We start from the raw sequence: 20,000 nt of genomic DNA on the forward strand, positions 1-20,000 counted from the left end.
TTTTCCGGATGCAGGGTTCGAGACCTTTGAAAAATACTACCTAACTAAATATGGCCTTCAAATATGTAACCTTGCTCAGCCTTTGCTTGATGTTGACCACACATCTGGAAGACTGAATTTGCTCACGCCACGTCATGTTAACAGGTATGATCTCACTTAATATTGGCAATTTTTATTTTTATCATATTACTAAGATTGTTATAGTAGGTTACACTTATAGATCTTAATGAGTACAATATCAATATTTTTATTTCATTACTCTTAATAGGAAAGGAGTGGCACTGCCTACCACCTCAGAAGAAACTAAGCGTGCCAAACGAGAGAACCTTCAACAGAAGCAGATCTTAGTACCTGAATTGTGCACCATTCATCCCTTCCCAGCCTCCTTGTGGCGAAAAGCAGTATGTTTGCCAACCATACTCTATCGTATTAATGCTTTACTTCTTGCTGATCAACTAAGGCTCTCAGTGGCAAGTGAAGTTGGATTAGGACTCCAGACTCTTCTACCAGGTAAATATGAAGAGGAGTAGTTTGACTTCTTGGATCAATCAAAGCAATGATATCTAGCCAATGAAAGTATTCAACCTATTCCAGTTCTGAATATCTTGCTTTAATCTTTGCAAGGTTGAGGTACCCTGACTCGACCTCTCCCAAAATATGTTGGGTATTAGACACTTTAATTGATCCAAGTTTTTTTTTTTTGATAAATGTTAAGCCTTCCAAGATGGGTAGGTTGTGATGGCACAGCATTCACAGATGAGCATATTTCATCTAGTCATGATGGATGCATAATTTTTATTTTATTGTTTATTTTCATCAGCATCAACATTGGTGTGATTGGTGTCATACAGTTTCACTATACTTTCTGTCTTGTGAATATATTTTTATAAAATGTTAAAAGTTGATGTCTTACATAAAGGTTATGCTATTTATATAAATTTACCATCATTACATAGTAGAGTACCTAAAGACACAGTTGGCCTGATAAGGTCAGGTTTAATTGACAGCACCAAAATTGTCCATCTTGAGAAACGAAAACAGTAGGAGTGTAGTAGTGTTTGTAATTGCTTTGTATGCTTTTCTTAATATATTTTCTATTAGATTTAAAGTACAGTTTCAGGAATGTAATGATGTTGTGCTCTATAAGGGCTATGTTTTAACCAAAGCCATATAACAACTTGATGAATATCCTAATTTTTAGAAAGGAATGTAGTTTGGATGGGTGAATAGTAGTATCAGCTGGGGCTAACAAATTTGGTGGTCAAACAGCCATTATAATGGAAGAATTAAACATGCCTGGGAATTGATGAATATCCTAATTTTTAGAAAGGAATGTAGTTTGGATGGGTGAATAGTAGTACCTTTTTAGAAAGGAATGTAGTTTGGATGGGTGAATAGTAGTATCAGCTGGGGCTAACAAATTTGGTGGTCAAACAGCCATTATAATGGAAGAATTAAACATGCCTGGGAATTGATGAATATCCTAATTTTTAGAAAGGAATGTAGTTTGGATGGGTGAATAGTAGTATCAGCTGGGGCTAACAAATTTGGTGGTCAAACAGCCATTATAATGGAAGAATTAAACATGCCTGGGAATTGTAAAATATTAATTGATGGAATGTGCATTGATAAACAGGACCAGTCATGGAAGGGTTAATCTTATGACTGACTATAAATTTGAATTTAATGATGGTTTACTGATGGTAATAACAACAATTCTATTATGTTTGTTTTTTTAATCAAGTATCAGTTTTTTTGTTTTTTTTTGGGGGGGGGGGGAGTTTGCTGAGCATTAGGATGTTAGAGATCAGCATGAATAAAATCTGTCATTGACTTTTCTTTTTCCTTCAGATTTTTCATGGCCACCTTTGGACTTTGGTTGGAGTTTAGCTGATGTTCTCAGGAAAAACCAGGAAAACCAAGAGCAAGATGACAAATCAAACATTGCTACAGAAGCCACCAATAGCAAGCAGAAAGCTTCCAAAGCTGAGAACCCAGAATGTGAATCTCCAACTCTTGCAGCAAAAAAGAAGGCTCCCAAGAAGGGAAATGACATGGAAATTGGCACATGGTCAAATGATATGGCAGTTGATCCTCCCACACCTCCATTTGATATGGACACAATGAATGGGCCAGATGAATTTGAGATTGATACATTTGATCCCAATGTTGCCCTGCCTGACAACCTGACTTTACTGAATGGATTTTCAGGTGCTGATGATGATATAGAGGGTGAATTGGGGGCTGACTGGGGCACTGGAATTACTGAACGACGGACCAAGAGCAGCTGCAACAAAGACAGCAAAGGAGGGATGTTCAGAGTGGGTTCACCATCCAATTTTGAGAGTGATGGGTGGGACATGTTTGGTAGTTCAGGTTATAATGGTGGGTATGGAGGATATGGTTCCTATGATGCTTATGGTGGTTATGGAGATTTCCAGGGTCTGGCAGATGATCTTGAAGGCTGTGAGTCTGATGTTTCATCTGACATGGATGATGATGATAAAAGTCAGACAGAAAAACTGTGGGATGAGGAGGGGACCAAGAGGCGGTCTAGTATGGCAGCTGATGAAGGGTCATCAGATGAAGAGATTGACTTGAATTGGCCAGATGAAGATGAAGAGGTGCGAAATGAAAAGGAAAAAGAATTTCAGTCATTTTTAGAGGATAAACAGAAGATTATAAAGGAAAGTTCCTGCTATCTGGCAGAAAGTGAATCACTACTAATTGAAAAGGCTCACAGGAAACTACAGAATGAAAGCAAATCATCCCCAGAGAAGGTCTCTCATCGTACTGAAAGTTCTACTACTGAAGGCTGTGAACAATTATCTTCAAAAGGCTGTGATAATGCTCAACAATCTACCTCAATCATCATTAGAACTGTGAACAGAGATGAAACTCTTGCACTTAAAAGGCCAGACTCTGAGGTACAGTGTTCTTCATGGAACAGCATTTGTGAGGAAATGTCATTCAGTTTTGATTTCCAACCTGATCTTCTTAACCATCCTGGACCATCACCAAGTGTCATACTCCAGGCACTCACAATGTCTAATGCTAATGATGGAGTCAATTTAGAGAGGCTTGAAACCATAGGGGATTCTTTTCTGAAATATGCCATCACAACTTTTCTCTATTGTACTTATCCACAACGTCATGAAGGGAAGCTTAGTTACCTACGTTCAAAGCAAGTCAGTAACCTTAATCTTTATCGGTTAGGCAAACGGAAAGGGCTTGGAGAGTGTATGGTAGCAACAAAATTTGAGCCCCATGATAACTGGCTGCCACCAGGATACTTTGTTCCAAGAGAATTAGAGGAAGCTTTGATTGACTCTGGGGTACCTGCAGGGCATTGGAATATGGCAGACTTACCTGGACTTCATGACTTGGCAAGTGATGAAATTAGACGGCTAGTTCAGGAGCGTTCAGAGCAGATCAAGCGCAGTAAGAGTGAGCAGGCAACTAGTGAACTCATGGCTACACAAAATCCACATGATCTGCCAATATTTATCCCATACAATTTGCTCACACAGCACAGCATCCCAGACAAGAGTATTGCTGATTGCGTAGAAGCCTTGATTGGTGCTTACTTGACCACATGTGGGCCTCGGGGTGCTTTACTGTTTATGTCTTGGCTTGGAATCAAAGTTCTGCCATGTACACTAGAAAGTTCTCCAGAAGCTTGTGAGCTTATTACATATGGACACTTAGAATCTCCTCAGTCTCCACTATATCATTGCCCTCTTACTGACACTAGAAAGGAACTAGATTTGCTTCTTAGTGGATACCAAGTGTTTGAAGAGAAGATTGGGTACACATTCCGTGATCGTTCATACTTGTTGCAAGCCTTCACACATGCCTCGTACTACAAAAATCGGTTGACTGACTGCTATCAGAGACTTGAATTCCTAGGAGATGCTGTTCTTGGTAAGTGCATTCAACTGAACAATTACTATTTAATTGTATGCAAGATAGAAAAATGTATGTAAATGATTTTTTCTCAATTATTCCTTAAACAGTACTGCATACACAAGCTCATACCTATTATCTCATTTATAATTTCCTTTTTTTTTATAGATTTTTTTGTCTAATTTTTCCTATAACCCTTTTAACCCTTTTCATAGATTTAATTTTATTTTCACTCTGCTGTTTCTTGTTTGCCATTCTATAGGTTTTTATCTTCTTTTTTTCTTTCTTTCCCACCATTCCTTTTCTTCTCTTTGTTACTCACCCCCACCTTTTTTCTCTCTTGAATTGAAAGAAACTCATTGAAGCACAGTAAATTTGATATACTTTCTCTTATTCAAAATTTGATCTGTATTTTCAGATTACCTGATAACTCGTCATTTGTATGAGGACAAGAGGCAGCATTCACCAGGTGCACTAACTGACCTTCGGTCAGCATTAGTCAATAATACAATATTTGCATCCCTGGCTGTCAAATATGACTACCATAAATACTTCCGCCATTTCTCACCTGGTTTAGATCGAGTCATAAGGGACTTTGTAAAGATGCAAGAGGAAAATGGCCATAAAATCAATGAGGAGGTAAGAATCAACAAGGGTATTTTCTGTTTTCATTGTTGATGTGGTACATCAAGATAGTGATATGAGAAAACGTGAGAAATGTAATTAATTCATACACCCAATATTTTTTCATGTTTTTCCATATCATTGTCTTTGGGACTATACTTGAATATATCAACATTGCATATTTTTATTGATCTATTTGTAATGATAAATAATGTTTCTACTTATTTATTTCCATATCATAGTACTACTTCATGGAAGAAGATGAATGTGAGGCAGCAGAAGACATTGAAGTTCCTAAAGCTCTTGGTGATGTATTTGAGAGTGTAGCAGGTGCAATCTTTCTTGACTCTGGTAGCTCCTTGGATGCAGTGTGGTCTGTGTACTATACTATGATGTGTCGGGAGATAGAACAGTTCAGTGGAGTGGTACCAAAGTCACCCATTAGGGAGTTGTTAGAAATGGAACCTGAAACGGCCAAATTCGGAAAGCCTGAACGTCTTGTAGATGGGAAGGTTAGAGTGTCAGTTGAAATATTTGGAAAAGGATCATTTTCAGGTGTTGGGAGGAATTATCGTATTGCAAAATCAACAGCTGCAAAGAGGGCTCTGAGACACTTGAAAAAGTTACAAATGATGGCTAATCAGGGTATCTGATTGGGATGCTCTTTGTAAGGGAAATATCTGATACAGTAATTTTTTATAAGTGTAATGTAATAAAAAAAAATAAAAAATGATAAAAAAAAGAATAAGGATTAAGAAAGATCTGAAATTTGTACATGCAGCATTTACAACTTGGGTTTTTGTAGGTTTTATTAATGGGAAGAATATAACTAACCTTTCTTTTATCATGAAAGAAAATTTCATTGGCAATGAAAAGAGTGGACAAATTTGCTTCCGGGAAAGGTAATGGGTATCAGCAAGTTAATACCTTGCCATTTTTATAGCCATTATGTGTAACTTTACTTTTCCCCTTTTTATCAAATTTTAGGGAAAAAACATTTACCATTCAGTTAATTACTGTAGACAAATTTTTATGCCTACATTTATAATCAGTCACTTTTATTATAGGTATTGAGAGTACAAATGTGCATAAAACAGAAAACATTGCAGAGTAATCCTGCAAAAGATTCAAGTGCAATTGTGCAGGCTGCTTCATGCCTTTGTTATGACCAGTAGGTTATGGGGCTCAGAGAGATCTGTGCTGTGAGCCAGGAACTTATAAACTAGTAACCACACAAATTAAAGTTCCAACATATGAATGGTGTACATTACAATATTCTTTCCAGGTTCCTTAGTGCAATGCAGACTTACTCTCAGTTATTCATCTCTTCTTTAGATCATACAGTTTTGGGTCATTTGAAGAAGGCAAACACATACTTATAAGTTGTCATAGGCTTTGTGGTTGTAAGTTTTTTTTAGACTTGTCACAGTTTTCTGGTCACTTTTCAAGATGAATATTGTTGTTATTTTTTCCCTCTCACTATACTTGTATGACTGCATTGTTGACTTTGGTTCTGTGTTAAGAAGTGCCATCTCCCAGTGACCCAGTCCTTGAACTGTTCCACCATAATGCTGTGATTCCTTACCTGACATTTAGTTCAAATGTTAAGATTTATATTATTGTGTAGATTATTGGAGTCATTGTAAATTTTTGTATAATTTATTACTAAAACTGCGTGCTGGCTCACAACTTGGAAATGCTTTCTATGTTTTATTTTGTATTTATAGACCTTTTTTATGCATTGGTTCAGATTTTATTGCTAGATGTACCTCATTTGTGTTTGTGTTATTATTTCTTATTTTTATTTTAACTTTATTTTGTTTCTTCATACATATAAATGTAAAAGTTGCCCCAAAAAGCTTTTTAAAGATGCTTTATATCACTTCAGGTTATAATTGGTCTCCTTTGTAAACTCTTATGGTTCATGACAGATCTTATTGTTCTTTCTATTGAAAGCTCCATAGGCTTTGGCTGAATTGAATCATGAGAACTTGTAGCATTAACAGGATGTGTCTGAACTACTTACATGGTAGCCCAAATATCTATGGTGAAAGTATGAACTGTAATTGAAACACCAATTTTTTCATTATTTTTTAAAAGAGTGCGGATATGCAAGTACATAGATTTGTGGATATTTATAAGAATGCAGCTCCAGAATGTTAATGTATTTGTTTACATATACAGCTCCAGAATGTTAATGTATTTGTTTACATATACATATTTAGATTCTCTTCATGGATATGTGAAGCTTGATTTGACATTTTTATTGAAGTATATACAGTGAAGAGGATTAAGTTTTGGAATTAGTAAGGATCTCAAGAGCATTTAGGTACTGTATATCGGAAAGTGCTTGGGTTTATGCTTCCCTATTTACTAGTTGCTCCTTTCTGTATGTATGAAATGCATTTCAGCTTGAACTAAAATGTTCTCTAGGATTTTGACCAAAAGTCTCTTGTTATTGGTATAATTTACATTAAAAATGTCAGTTTATTAATTAACATCATATTATGAGATATATTTTATTATGCATGTTCCATTTTGAGATTAGAGGACAAATTATTTGTTTTCATTAATGGAAATTGATATGAAATAAATTCCTAAACTCTGAATTAATTTGAATTAGAATAGTAATATTTTGTTTTGTTCTTCCTGTCTTCTACAGTAAATCATACAGGGATAAGATATTTTATTGTTCATTGGATTTTTTCTCTCTCTCTCTCTACCACCCAGCAGAAACTGGTGGATTCTCTACACAGACAAATGTCTCTCATTTCATGCTTCAAGGGTATTTTATTAGTACATGAATTAGCAGTATATATATGATTGGTTCTCACTTACTTAGAGTAGTGTCACAATGTTCCTAATTTTGTGGTGATGCAAATTTGCTCTGAGAATATTTATGGTTATCTTGCTGGATATTCGGATGACTGCTATGGCTTTTCATGATCTCGGTACACATACAGAAATACAGTTTGCTCAGCTATGTATTGTTTAGTAGATAATGATTTAATGTTTATTCATATGTTGCTTAATGCAAGTGCTGGTATTTTGACATTGAGAAAGGCAGTTGTACGTAACTTGTTATATTTAGTTAGTTACATCTGCTGATTCTCTATGTAAGTAAAGAGTTTGTATAGTCTCACAAATGGCATGTTGATAAATGCAATTTCATTTTACACTGGATATCTTTGCATATTTTTTATATTATAGCCAGTAAGTAAAGTTGTATTACTGAAGAAAAAACGTTAATGCAAGGAACTATTATTATTGATTTTATTTATTTGTTTATTTTTATTATATTTTATATAGATTTGTTTTTGAGATCCTGGTTGGCATTTGTATGCTGACCAATACTAATCATTTACTGCTTCTGTCAATTTATTTGGTACCATTCATGGAGCTTCAGGTTGTTAGTGGTTATTAATCCTCTGTAAAATAATCAGAAAAGAGCCTATTAAGTTTTCAAGACACAAGTACAAGTTTGTTGTAATGATTACAGAAGTAATTTAATATTTTTCAAGTTTTATTCAGAATTTTAAATATTTCATTTACAGAAAAGACTATATCATATGATATAGTGTAAATGTGCCATGTATGGATTGGTATAGAATGCAACATTCAGGGCTTTAGAAAGAGAAGAGAATTGGCTTGAGCATGCATGCTAGATTCATACCTACATATGTAAAATTGCTTGATTGTTTACATTTTATAGCTATAATATGATCAATAGATTCTGTCTGTGGACACTCTTGGATCCTTGGTTATGATTTGTTCCTAGTCAAATATTGGTCCAAGGTTGTATATGAATATGATCCCAACAGGGCTTTGGTAGGGTAAGTGGTGTTTGGGAAGTAAACTTTTTGTACCATTGCAGGCTATAAGAGCTAGCAGAAAGTGCCTCCCAGCTTACAGTTGGGGAGACATTATCAGCTAGTTGTCATCTTGTTCATGTGATCCACTCCTGCAGTGGTACTTGTCAATTTAGTTTATATAAGTAACTCTTAAAATTTGGGAGTTTTAAATCAAGTTTGCTTCTGCTTACCCAGTAGTTATTGTAGGGGTGCAACATTGAGGAACATGCAGCCTTTGAGCACACTATCATAAGACACTCTAGAAATAGATAGGGTTTTTTTCTTTTTTCTTTATATTTAATATTGCAAGGATTTTTTTTAAGGATTTATGCAATTTTACCTCAATTTTGCACTTAGAATTAAGACTGAGCTATGGCCAGGGTCCAGTTCCCATGTCGCAGTGAGGAAGCACGCCTCTTCCCAGCGTATCCTTGGTGATAGGGGAATTGGGCTCATCCCTACTTGCTCAGCTGCAGCTGTAATTTGTTTGCAGTACTATTTACTCCAGGGATCATTTGTATTAATAATAAGTGATCTCATTTATGTTTATGTATGAGTTTATTATTTTTCTAGTATAAGATGTATTTAAAATAAAGTTTGATAAGAATAGCATCTGACAATTGCACTTTGTAAATAAATGTAATTGATTTTTGCTATTACTAACTGTAATGGGAAAGTGAACCTTCATATTATCCTTGTGTCACAATGTATCCTTGCAGGATTTTTTTCCTCCTCAAATATCCTTGTACCGTGCTGCAGCATATGGGTGATTTTATGCTCAAGACAAAGTAGAGGAATATGGTGTAAGATATGTTTAGCATTTTAAAGATTTTGTTTTAGAATGACAATATATAATGTGGAATAGAAAAGTCAACTCCTATCCTAGTTTGCCAGTCTTACTTTCCCTTTTTTTCCTATTTGTTGTATTAATTTCCTTTCTCCCCTTCCTTTTCCTTCAAATTTCTCCCATGTTTTGGGTATCCTGGAGAGTGGAGAGAGTGAATGGAAAGAGTGTTGCTGTGAGAGTGAGTGTTAATGGAAAGTGTATAAGAGCAAGAGCGAGAATTTCTAAGTGAATGAGAGTGTAATTGTGTATGAGTGAGAGTATGTGTGAGTTTCTGCATGTGTGCATGTACATGTGTGTCATGCATGTATGAGTGAGTGTGTATCAGTCTCTGTTTGTTAGTTTTACAGGAAGGGTTATCTGATATGATTATATACTAGGTAAATAATGATATATCTCAGATTCATAAAGTTTTCACACAGCATTTGATAGGGATAACATGCCTAATCCTAATATTGTAAATCTCTTTACAATGAGATGGTTTATATTGATCTCACTCTGAGTCAGTAACCAAGTAAAGTCAGTGTTGTTTTCATGAATCACTAAATATATGAACATTAGTATGATCACATCAGTATAGATACATTTGTTTGCTGAGCCGTGTAAAGATTTACTTGCAAATGTAAAATACTAAAGTAATTTTGATTTTTTTTCTTTTATTGTACTTTAGAATTGAAATGAAAAGTTGTTTGATGATGAGATATTTAGAAAGAGCTGTCCCTTTCATTTTCATTTCAACTTTAACTAACTTGGATAAATACATATATTCCATGCTCTGCTTCATCTTTCTTATATATTTTACTTATAAAATACATCACTTAATGTGCTTCTTAGTTTGTAATTTTATTACAGTTAAATAAGTGTTTGATTTAATTCAAATAGTAAAAAATGCAATTACCTTTTCCTGGTATATTATTTTGCAGGTATAATGTTTTACCTTATGTTGCTTATATTCCAAAATCTACTGAATTTTCAGTAAAAACTTTTAGAATATTCATAACTTTTATTTGCAAAAAGTGGGAAGATATTTCCATCTCCTACATTTAGATATTTTTCATTTCCAATATACACATAAGAAAACTTAACTAAAAACAAGGATTCTTAGTGTATAGTGTATTTTTCCCCAAGCCTTTCCTTCCTCATTATCCAAAATAGATAAATTTAATTCCACACTCATAATAATTACTTTGACACTACTACCAAAGCAATTTTGACTGATCCTTAAACTGCTAATCATATCGGCTATTCTTTCAGAAGCTATGAAATTTCAGAAAGAATTTGATTTTATTGTGAAGTACTTCTACTATGTAGCAGGGATGAATGGTTGCTCATTGTTTGTTAATATTTGCAATACTATATGAAAATTAATGATGGATATATATTATATTTGATATGTTTAGAATACATATTCATTTTTTTTATCACAAGAAAAAGAATCATATCTTATAATAAATAATTTATGTAAACAGATTTTGAAGATCATATACCAAAATTATACAGTCAAAGTTTTAACATAAATGTCAAAAGCAAGCAATAAAAACAAATTTACAAAGTAATGGTAAAGTATTATTGTTTCTTTTTCTGTTAAGGAGCAGAGGATAATGTACCTTTTTGATTGGTTTGTTTTACAGTTGGTATACTTCCATCTGTTGTATGGTATCTGCAAAGGAAACAGCTTTTTTATATATCAATAAACCCGAGTACCTAACAGTCCTCATTGACTAACCATGATTGTCTGATAAGGTGTATTGGTTGCACCAGGTGTCCTTGTCATAAGACCTTTGCTTGGTATGCATGTTCATGTAATTTCTGTATTTGATTATATTGTCGTTTAAATAAAATTGGTGTCAGTTGATCATGTTTATCATTTTCTGTTCCTATTTATTTAATCATGATTGTGATGTCCATAAGTGAACAAGTAATAAATCATGTTGAGAGCCTAATACTGGAAATCATAATTATAATTTCCTTTACTATTCCAGGCCATTTCTATTGATCTACCAAATGTGCTGTTACTTTCTGTTCCTTGACCCCCCCCCCCCAATCCCTTGCCCGTTGTTGTCGTGGGGGGCTTAGGAGATGGAGACGGAGACCCAGTACAGGGATCTCCCCTGCCTAGGGCCTCAGCCCTCGACTCAACTAATTTTGCATGGTCTTTTCCCCCTCCAGCTTTTTGTTTTTGTCCCTTCTCCAACCCCTTCTACTATCTACTTCCTAAGGTGTAAGAGCCATGCAGAAAGGATGAAAGGCTGACCTTGTGCTAGTCCTGAACACCCTGCGGGAACCATGGGCATGGTACTCCCCTGATTTAGTTGGTTAGCCCTTACCCCCGTACAGGGCACTGGGGGGTGGACTGTTTATTTCACTTACATAATCAAGGCTTCCCATGGCCAGTAATGAAGATGTAATACCCTTATTAGGGGCAATGAGGCTTGCCCCTTCATCAAATAGACCCACCGGCTCTCCGACCCCAGGCTCTCCTTTGACTACGATTCCGAACACTGAAACTACTACCCACTCCTCAATGCCTACGAGTGCATTACCCACCTATACCGAGACTCAATCTCCAGAAGACATTCCTACTCTCCCAACTTCCTCAACTTCATCACCTCTACCCCTACAACCTTCTTCATCAAACACCCCAAACCCCCTTATTACTACCTTACAGCCTTATTCTCCATCTCTCCATAATACTACCCCCCTCAACAACACTCCCGCTTTCACATGCCCCCATCCTTCTACCACCACCAACCATACAAATATCTTATCTTACTCTATTTAGCCCAGCTAAATGGGACCGATTTTTCGTGATTCCCCCTACAGCTCCTTACTCAGGCAACACTTTTTTCTTTCAAAAATGTCTCCAAAAACATGTAGGCAGAGTCCCTTTCCGTACCCGACGCGATCGCCCCTGTCTTGTAACAGTCAGATCTGAAGCTGAAGCTATAGCATTAACAAAACTAACTGATCTTTCTGGCAACCCCATCCCTGCAGAACCTCATCCAACTCTTAATACTTGCACTGGAACTGTCTCTATCTTCCCAGCAAACTGCCCAGTCGATACTAAAGATTGGTCAGATTGTGGAGAAGACTTGTTCAGCTCCCTCAAAGACCAGGACGTGATATCAGTACATTGCTACTCCATTCCTCCTAGAGGTCATCAAAAGAAACCCACCGACATTGCCAAAATTACTTTCAGTACACATGACTTTCCCATTTGTATCTACAATGGTGGACAATCCTTCCCTGTTCAACCATACCAACCTTCTCCCCGTCAATGTCAAAATTGTTGGTGGTTTGGACATCCTGCCAAACACTGCCGCTCCACAAACCGATGCCCCCTCTGTGCCCAATCCGGTTATAACAGATCAAACTGCCCTGCACAAACACGCACATGTGCTAACTGCAGCGGCCCCCATAATGTATTTTATAAAGGCTGTCCCACTTACAAGTTCGAGTCTGAGGAAGCAGCTCTCAGATACGAAAATGGTCTCACTCTAGGTGAAGCCAGCCAGGAAGCACGCCAACAAGGTTTCTCTTATACTCCCTACTCCTGTAATGTCATTCGCTCTGCCCCTCCCCTTCCACCTCAAGATGTTCCTACACCCTCCCCTATACCTACTTACTTCCCCACTTCCACTTCTACATTCTATCTCCCCCAGTCAAATTCTTTTGCCTCTCTTAATCCAGTCTCAACTACAGTTCCAATATCAACTACAGCCCCAACACCTTCCCCTCTCCTTCCCTGCACTACCCGCAGCAGATAGACTAATAGTTCCCCCCCTTCTTCCCCTACTCCTCCTCTTCCCCCCCTCATAAGAAAACCTTTGTCTCACAAAACTCTCCAACCAACTCCACTGCAGAAACTATGGAAGATATCTAAAACTATATGCTTGAGTCACAAGATTCCACGACTCGTGCTCCCTCCACACTTGAAGTGACTGCCGATATCCATCCCCCTCCTACTCATATTCCCCCTACACCCCTCCCTCCTACTCCCTCTCAACCCATCCTAACCCTATCAATTCCGCATACTACTGATACTACTGATATCAATCCTCCTCCTACTCCCTCCCAACACAACCCATTTCCATCAACACCAACTACTGCCGATATCCATCCTCCCGACACCCATCCTCCTCCTACTCATATTCCCCCTACACAACTCCCTCCTACTCCCTCCCAACATAACACACACCCCTCAACTCCAACTATAAGTACATTCTCCCTCCCTCCATTCCCTCTATTATATCCATTCCCTCTATTATATCCATTCCCTCCTGGATACACACGTAAATCACTTATGTAATTCCCTTACCTAAACCCACCATAGCCTATTCACACAACTCCTTTACCTATCTTAACCTTTCCAGATCACTCTTAAATAGTTGACACATAGCAACTATCACGCTTCAACCCTCCTTTAATATACTTTCCTATAGTGCTATATGACCTTAGATGTCTAGCACATTTATTTTTGCTTTATAACCATTAACCATTAACCATTAACCATTTCCTTTCACCATGACTCTGAAAGCTGCCATTACTACCTGCCCTCCTCCCTTAATTAAATGAGTACTATCACCTCAGTCCATTCCAAATCGTCCACCCAGGTCATTACTCAACTTCTAGAAAACATTCCTCCTCTCTCCCCATCTTCTACTTCACCTCCTCTACTCCCACAGCCTACTTCATCTACTAGCCCCTCCCTTATTATTACTTAGCGCCCTTATTTTCCACTTCTCCACAGTGCTACCTCTCTCAATGCTACTCCCTCTTCCCTTCTACTACCTCCACTTCTACAAACCTTTTGAATACTCTGTTTAGCCCAGCCAAGTGGGATCCTTTTTTCGTGCTCTCCTCCATAGCCCCTTACTCTGACAACACTCTCCTCTGTAAGTAATGACTCCAAAAATGAGTTGGCAAGTTTCCTTCAGCAGCCTCCCCGATAGTTCCCGCCTTGTCACAATTACATCCGAATCCCAAGCTAAAGCATTATCTACCATAACTGACTTGACTGGCAAACCCATTCCTGTCCAGCCTCATCTCTCCTTCAATACTTGTATTGAAATTGTCTCCATCTTCCCAATAACCTGCCCTGTCTATGACAAGAATTGGTCAAGATTATGGAAAAGACTTACTTGCCTGCCTCTTGGACTAAAATGCAGTATTAGTACAGTGATACGTCATTCCCCCTAGAAGCTGCCGTAATTATTCCACCAATACTGCCAAGATTACTTTACGTAGAATGATCTCCCCCATGATGTTTATATTGGTGGATAGTCTCTCCCTGTCTGACCATGTCACCCTCCCCTTTGTCAATATCAGAATTGTTGGCATCTAGGCCACCCTTCACAGACTGCCGCTTCACAGCCTGGCACCCTCTGTACCAAACCTGATTATAATTGATCAAACTCCTTTGCACAAACATGCACATGTGCCAATTGTGGTGGCTCCCATAAAGTATTTTATAGGGGTTGCCCTGTGTGGCAAGACCACCAGACACAAACATACAGAGCAATCACAAACATCAGCTATTACAGACGTATGAATGAGACAACAAGATAGTGGAAATTCCTGTGTGAATGTGTGTAAAGAGTAAACTACTCTGATGCAAATGAGCACCTATAGTGATTTGCAGTCACTTGAGGATGTATGATTTAAGTAGGGGAATAGGTCATCGGCCAAAAGCAGTGACACTAGTTATGCTATATTTAATGCATTAGCTGTTAAAACATAACCCTTAATTGCTTATGATTATAGAAAAAATCTAAGGGAATAAAACTACAAAATAGAGTTTGGTGGTAGTGAGGCTGTGGATGTAGAAGCTGTTTATGTTAGGGGTGACGTACTTGTGGACAATCTTGATGGATACTTAAACTCAAGATAAAAATCAAAATACCCCAGTATATCTCTCTCATCCCATTTCTACACCCTCCTTCACGCAGTCAGTCTTTTACCATTCTAAATCCAAACACCCCAATCTCTACTACTATTACATAGTAATTATTACATACACTCCAATCTCTACTTCCCTGGAACCTACCATTTTCCTCCTTGCCCAACTTTCTCCTACTGCATCCTCACCTCTATCAACCTCTCCCTCTGCCCCTCAAATGTTTGTCCTCTCTACTCAACCAAATTTCAGAAACTCTCAGACATTCAAAACTAGCTAATCATGAACCAAGATAAGATGCCTACACCTCATCCATCCTCCAATCTCTCTGCTGTCATTCCTTCTACATTCAAAGTAATTGCCAACATTCATCCTCCTCCTACTTATATTCCCTCTACACCCATCCCCCTTGCTTCAGCTACATCATCCCCCCTTTCTCCCATAATGCCCTTTGATTCCTCATTGATACACATGTGACCCTTTGTCACAACAAACCCCTTGCCTGGATTCTATGGTGCTGTTTTACCTCTGATGTCTAGCACATTTATAATATTTTGTAAACATTAACCATTCTACAGATTCACAAATACATGGGTTCTAATCCCTTATTTAGATGGAGGCAGCATACCCCTATCAAAAGTCAAAGTTAGTCCAATATTCATCTGGATGTAAGGGACATGTTTTGTAGAGAAACATGCTTACTGAGGAAGTATGGTAACTTCATAATAATTCATTATAAAATAACTCAAAAATTTTCAACACTCTTTATTCATTCTATAAGGAATTCAATGTGAGATTCTGGATTTCAGACAGATGTATAATAACGCAAATACTTATATTTCTTGTGAAATGTGAAACAAACTACAAACTGGACTTATTTCAGTAAATAATTTTTCTTTGGTAGATTTGCTGTAGAAAAATTTGTAAGTGCTTGAAGTGAAATAATGTAAGGAAGAAAATTATTTTTGTAATATAAACTGTTCAATGAACTCAAGTTGTTCTGATTCTGTTCTTTGCAGAGATTCATATTGAACACGCAGCCTCTCCAATTCTAATTTCTTCTCTCCAATCAGTGCCTGTAAAGAAAAATATTATTAAATTCAGAACATGTAAGAATGCTGAAAAATTACAAATGTGAATGAATATCTTCAAACACAAGAGATGTATTTAACCAGTTTCAAATATACCTACATCAGAAAATATAATATATAAAAAAATGGTTAAATACATTTCTTGTATTGTGATATTCATCCCCATTCATACCTTTTCTGCTTTTGTCACTAAAAATAAGGTTCATGTAAGAGTGCATCTATGTTTTACACATTTTATTAACTGACACATGTAGATAGTTTCAAGATTATGTATACTTTTTAATATAATGCCCATGGGGTTATGTACTGTCAACTGTAGTCTTTTGTGAATACTGTTGAACACAGATGGCTCCACAAATGCTCATTCACTAAGGAGTCAATTAATAGACCCTAGTGACTGCAACTGATTTCCTCATGAAAAATTTGTTTCCAATGAGCTAAGCATGCATTGCAAATATGGTACTAATTACAGTTACAAAAATAAGTCCCTCTGATAGTGGTCTTCACTAGCTGTATGCTTGTCTCTATATCCTTGTTCTATTACCTATTATGCATCTTTTGTTTATGCCTATGGGCTATCTCTATCCCCCATATTTGCTTTCTCTTGATATCATTCTCTCTTTCTTTACTAACCAGTAATTGGAGCTGCTGTGATTCCCGCTGCTTGCTCATACTTTTAATCAAATTCCTGGAGCCAATGGCACGCATTTTCTCTGTCTCTACAGCAGCACTTAATGAATCTGCAAGTTGGATGAAATTGTCTGCTCGCTGATGAAACTCAACAATTTCTGAAAAGATATCAAAACATCATTTATTTACATACTATATACTTAATGACTACAACCAGAGGTAGACTGAAAATATTTTGGGGAAGGAACATTGAAATGAGAAGTGGCAGGTACTTAAAAGAGGAATAAAGGGATGGGTAAGGGGAAAGCAAGGAGGAGAAGGGGCTTAGAGAAACATGAAGGGGGATGGAAGAGGAAGGGAATGAAGATAAGGGAGTGAAGGAGGTGAGGGAGTGAATAAAGTGGTGGAGTTTAGGGAGGAAGAGGTCAGACGTAAAAGGGGGCAGATGTAGGGCTTAAAGTGTGTGGTAAAGTGTGAATCTACTTCTCAAGTAGAACACAACAAAAGTAACTCAAACCACAATGTACCACAATGACAGTATTTTATAAAGGTTTCTTTTTACAAGATTTTTAATAGTAGTATAAGAGGAGGAATGAGTAAAAGTTGGACCAAAATACAGCAACTATGTCCAGCCATGGTAATAACTATGCACAAATAAACCCCAAATTGTTGATGTTGATTTCTAGTAAGTTTGATTCCAAAAGATCCCCTGTAAAAATAGTCACCTTACAGTTATTTAGCTATCAATGAATATGACTACATAATCATAGAAAAGTAAGTTATTCAACTCCTTGATATAATAACCTTAAGCCTAATTATTTATCTTTATTAACTGATTTTTCCAGATAAATTTATAGCTCAGGAAACTAGTGTTAATCTCTTAAAAAGTCTGAAACTAGCTGCACCCAGAGATGGGGCTTGCATGGTGGCACGGGGGGGCACTCGCCCCCTTGCAATCTGATTGGCCACCCCGTGTGCCCCCCAATGGTCAACTGACTAACTATACAGCAAACATCATAGTGATCTGTGTGTTAGCCTACCACTTGGCTTAAAGTACTCCCAGCAGATTTAATGTGGCCAAGAAAAGCAAGATGAAAACATAATCAATGTGTATCTGTACAATATAGATGTTGAAGTAGGCAGCCTTAATTTTGTTGCTTTTGGGCAGCCCCCCAAGATTTTTTGTTGTTACCCCCTGTGCCCCCACTAGAAAATTCTCTGGACCCACTCCTGACTGCACCTGCACACTGAAGAGCCCTGCTATGGATCTAGATAGACAAATGCTGTTCAGCTGTTTATGCATTATGCATTCTAAATTACCTCTGTGCCAAAGAGCACACAATATTTTCAGTGTTTATTCTAATAGGTTTATTTATGTAATTAACTTTTATTCTAAAGTTCTAAAAGCATGATCAAGGAAGTTTACTTGGTGAATATTTAGAAGACACAAACTGAAGCTCTTGAAATAGGTATAATCTTTATTGAAATATATTGAAATCATACTGCAGAAACCCCCCTAAAAGTGACAATATTGGTCCGATAGCAGGAAAAGTCATGAAAAGTACCAGGGAATTTACAGGATAAACTACGAAAAATATACACAGAATCAGTCAATTTAATGTTTTATGCATGGGGCTGTACCCCCCTTTGATCTCCATCCTGGGGGGTTGCTGCCCCAAACCCAATAAATGAAAACAAAGAACCCTCCACATATTCATGACAGGGTAGAGTGTATGACCAACATGCAGGAGTTTTCTAACCTTCCTTAGACATGAGGTGAGAGGAATCCATCATTACCAAAATCATTGTGATTGGTATGCGAAGATATTGTGAAAATTATTGGATAGTATGCCTAATGCATTGATGAAAATAAATATTTTCAATTCAACCTTGAAACTTACTGATTGAAATAATTTAAATGTAGTATATACTCAATGACAAAAAAAATGAAATCACAAATGAACAAGCCCAATCTGCATCTTCATCTAATTCATAATATTAAGTCATACTCACTATCCACAAATTCTTTGCATTCGTCCTTTAATTCTGCAGTTTGCTGAGCAACTTCTGGCTCTAAAACTCTAATTTTATTGAGCTCGTCAAAGTATAGTCCAGCTTTTGCGAGAGTTTCATCTGCCATCGTGTAATGAAATACCTCTACTTAAGGTATTCACCAAAATATATAGATAATTGTGAACCAGTCGCGCCGAATTGCCGCTCCGCTTCCGAATTCTCTCCTCAGGAATGTAAACAAGGCGTTCGTGGTGAGGAATGAGGATTCGGGCATTCTAGCGGATTCGTGGAAATTAACAACGATCAATAATCATTCAGTCGGCAAGTCATAGTAACCAATAGCCATTCACTCCACGCGATAAACTGTCTGGTCGATAATTTAAAATTTTGATTTAAATTACAATGTAACTCTTATATTATGTTATATTCAAAGTAGATACAATCACATACGCTCAAGGTCTATAAAGTATATTAACCTTGCACACGATTACGATAGAACGCACACCCACACGCAAACACACTCGCACACGCACACTTACACGCACACTTAAACGTACACTTACACATGTAGACACACGCACACGGACAGCGCACACGCGCACACGCACACTGACATTATTATTGTTATTATTATTATTGTTGTTTTATTATTATCATTATAATAACCTCCGTCAAGGAGGTTATTTTTTAGGTCGCGTTAGTTAGCAGGATAACTCAAAAGGTTATGAACAGATCTTTATTATATTTTACCAGAGGGGTGTCTTAGCCAAACTTCAATTCCAGTAAATTTTGGTGGTGATCCGAATCATGATCCGGATTCACGAATTTTTGAATGATTGCATCAGTCACCCCTATTGCTAAGGTATTACCTAAATGACCTCCGCTAATGAGGTTATGTTTACGGACGTCACCAATGTACTTGAGAAAGGTGTATTTGATGTAATTCATCGAGTGTGAATATCTTTATTGTATCAGTGATCTAATTGCCTTGCCTGAGGTATGCGCTCTCTGAGTGCTTCTAGTTAGTGATAATGATGATATATATTTGTTTATTCGTTAATTAACAACATAACCAAAAAAAGGTTATGAATAGATTTTTATGAAAGTTTTACCAGAGGTGTCTCATGACTTAACTTTGATGGCAT

The 20,000-nt window shown here is 37.0% G+C and overlaps 2 protein-coding genes across 2 annotated transcripts in view; one reads left to right on the forward strand and one right to left on the reverse strand.

Annotated features, from left to right (window-relative positions):
* The window catches only part of Dcr-1 (Endoribonuclease Dcr-1), a 32,710-nt gene extending 23,658 nt beyond the window's left edge, over nucleotides 1-9,052 (forward strand). Inside the window, exons 19-23 of the mRNA XM_027363607.2 lie at nucleotides 1-144; nucleotides 269-510; nucleotides 1,852-3,924; nucleotides 4,325-4,545; nucleotides 4,773-9,052. The exon at nucleotides 1-144 is cut by the window's left edge and continues 47 nt beyond it. Of these exons, the coding sequence (XP_027219408.2) occupies nucleotides 1-144; nucleotides 269-510; nucleotides 1,852-3,924; nucleotides 4,325-4,545; nucleotides 4,773-5,183 (3,091 nt within the window). The 3' untranslated portion in view covers nucleotides 5,184-9,052. The remainder of the gene's footprint in view (nucleotides 145-268; nucleotides 511-1,851; nucleotides 3,925-4,324; nucleotides 4,546-4,772) is intronic.
* Nucleotides 9,053-15,873: 6,821 nt separating this feature from the next.
* IFT20 (intraflagellar transport 20) lies at nucleotides 15,874-19,105 on the reverse strand. The gene is made up of 3 exons (XM_027363609.2): nucleotides 18,856-19,105; nucleotides 16,846-17,000; nucleotides 15,874-16,197 (listed from the first exon to the last, which is right to left on the reverse strand). Exons 1-3 carry the CDS (start codon nucleotides 18,980-18,982, stop codon nucleotides 16,081-16,083), a joined length of 399 nt encoding a protein of 132 aa, XP_027219410.1. The 5' UTR covers nucleotides 18,983-19,105; the 3' UTR covers nucleotides 15,874-16,080.
* Between the last annotated feature and the right edge of the window lie 895 nt (nucleotides 19,106-20,000).

This window comes from Penaeus vannamei, chromosome 4, assembly GCF_042767895.1.
Source record: "Penaeus vannamei isolate JL-2024 chromosome 4, ASM4276789v1, whole genome shotgun sequence".
In the NCBI taxonomy this organism is placed as follows: domain Eukaryota; kingdom Metazoa; phylum Arthropoda; class Malacostraca; order Decapoda; family Penaeidae; genus Penaeus; species Penaeus vannamei.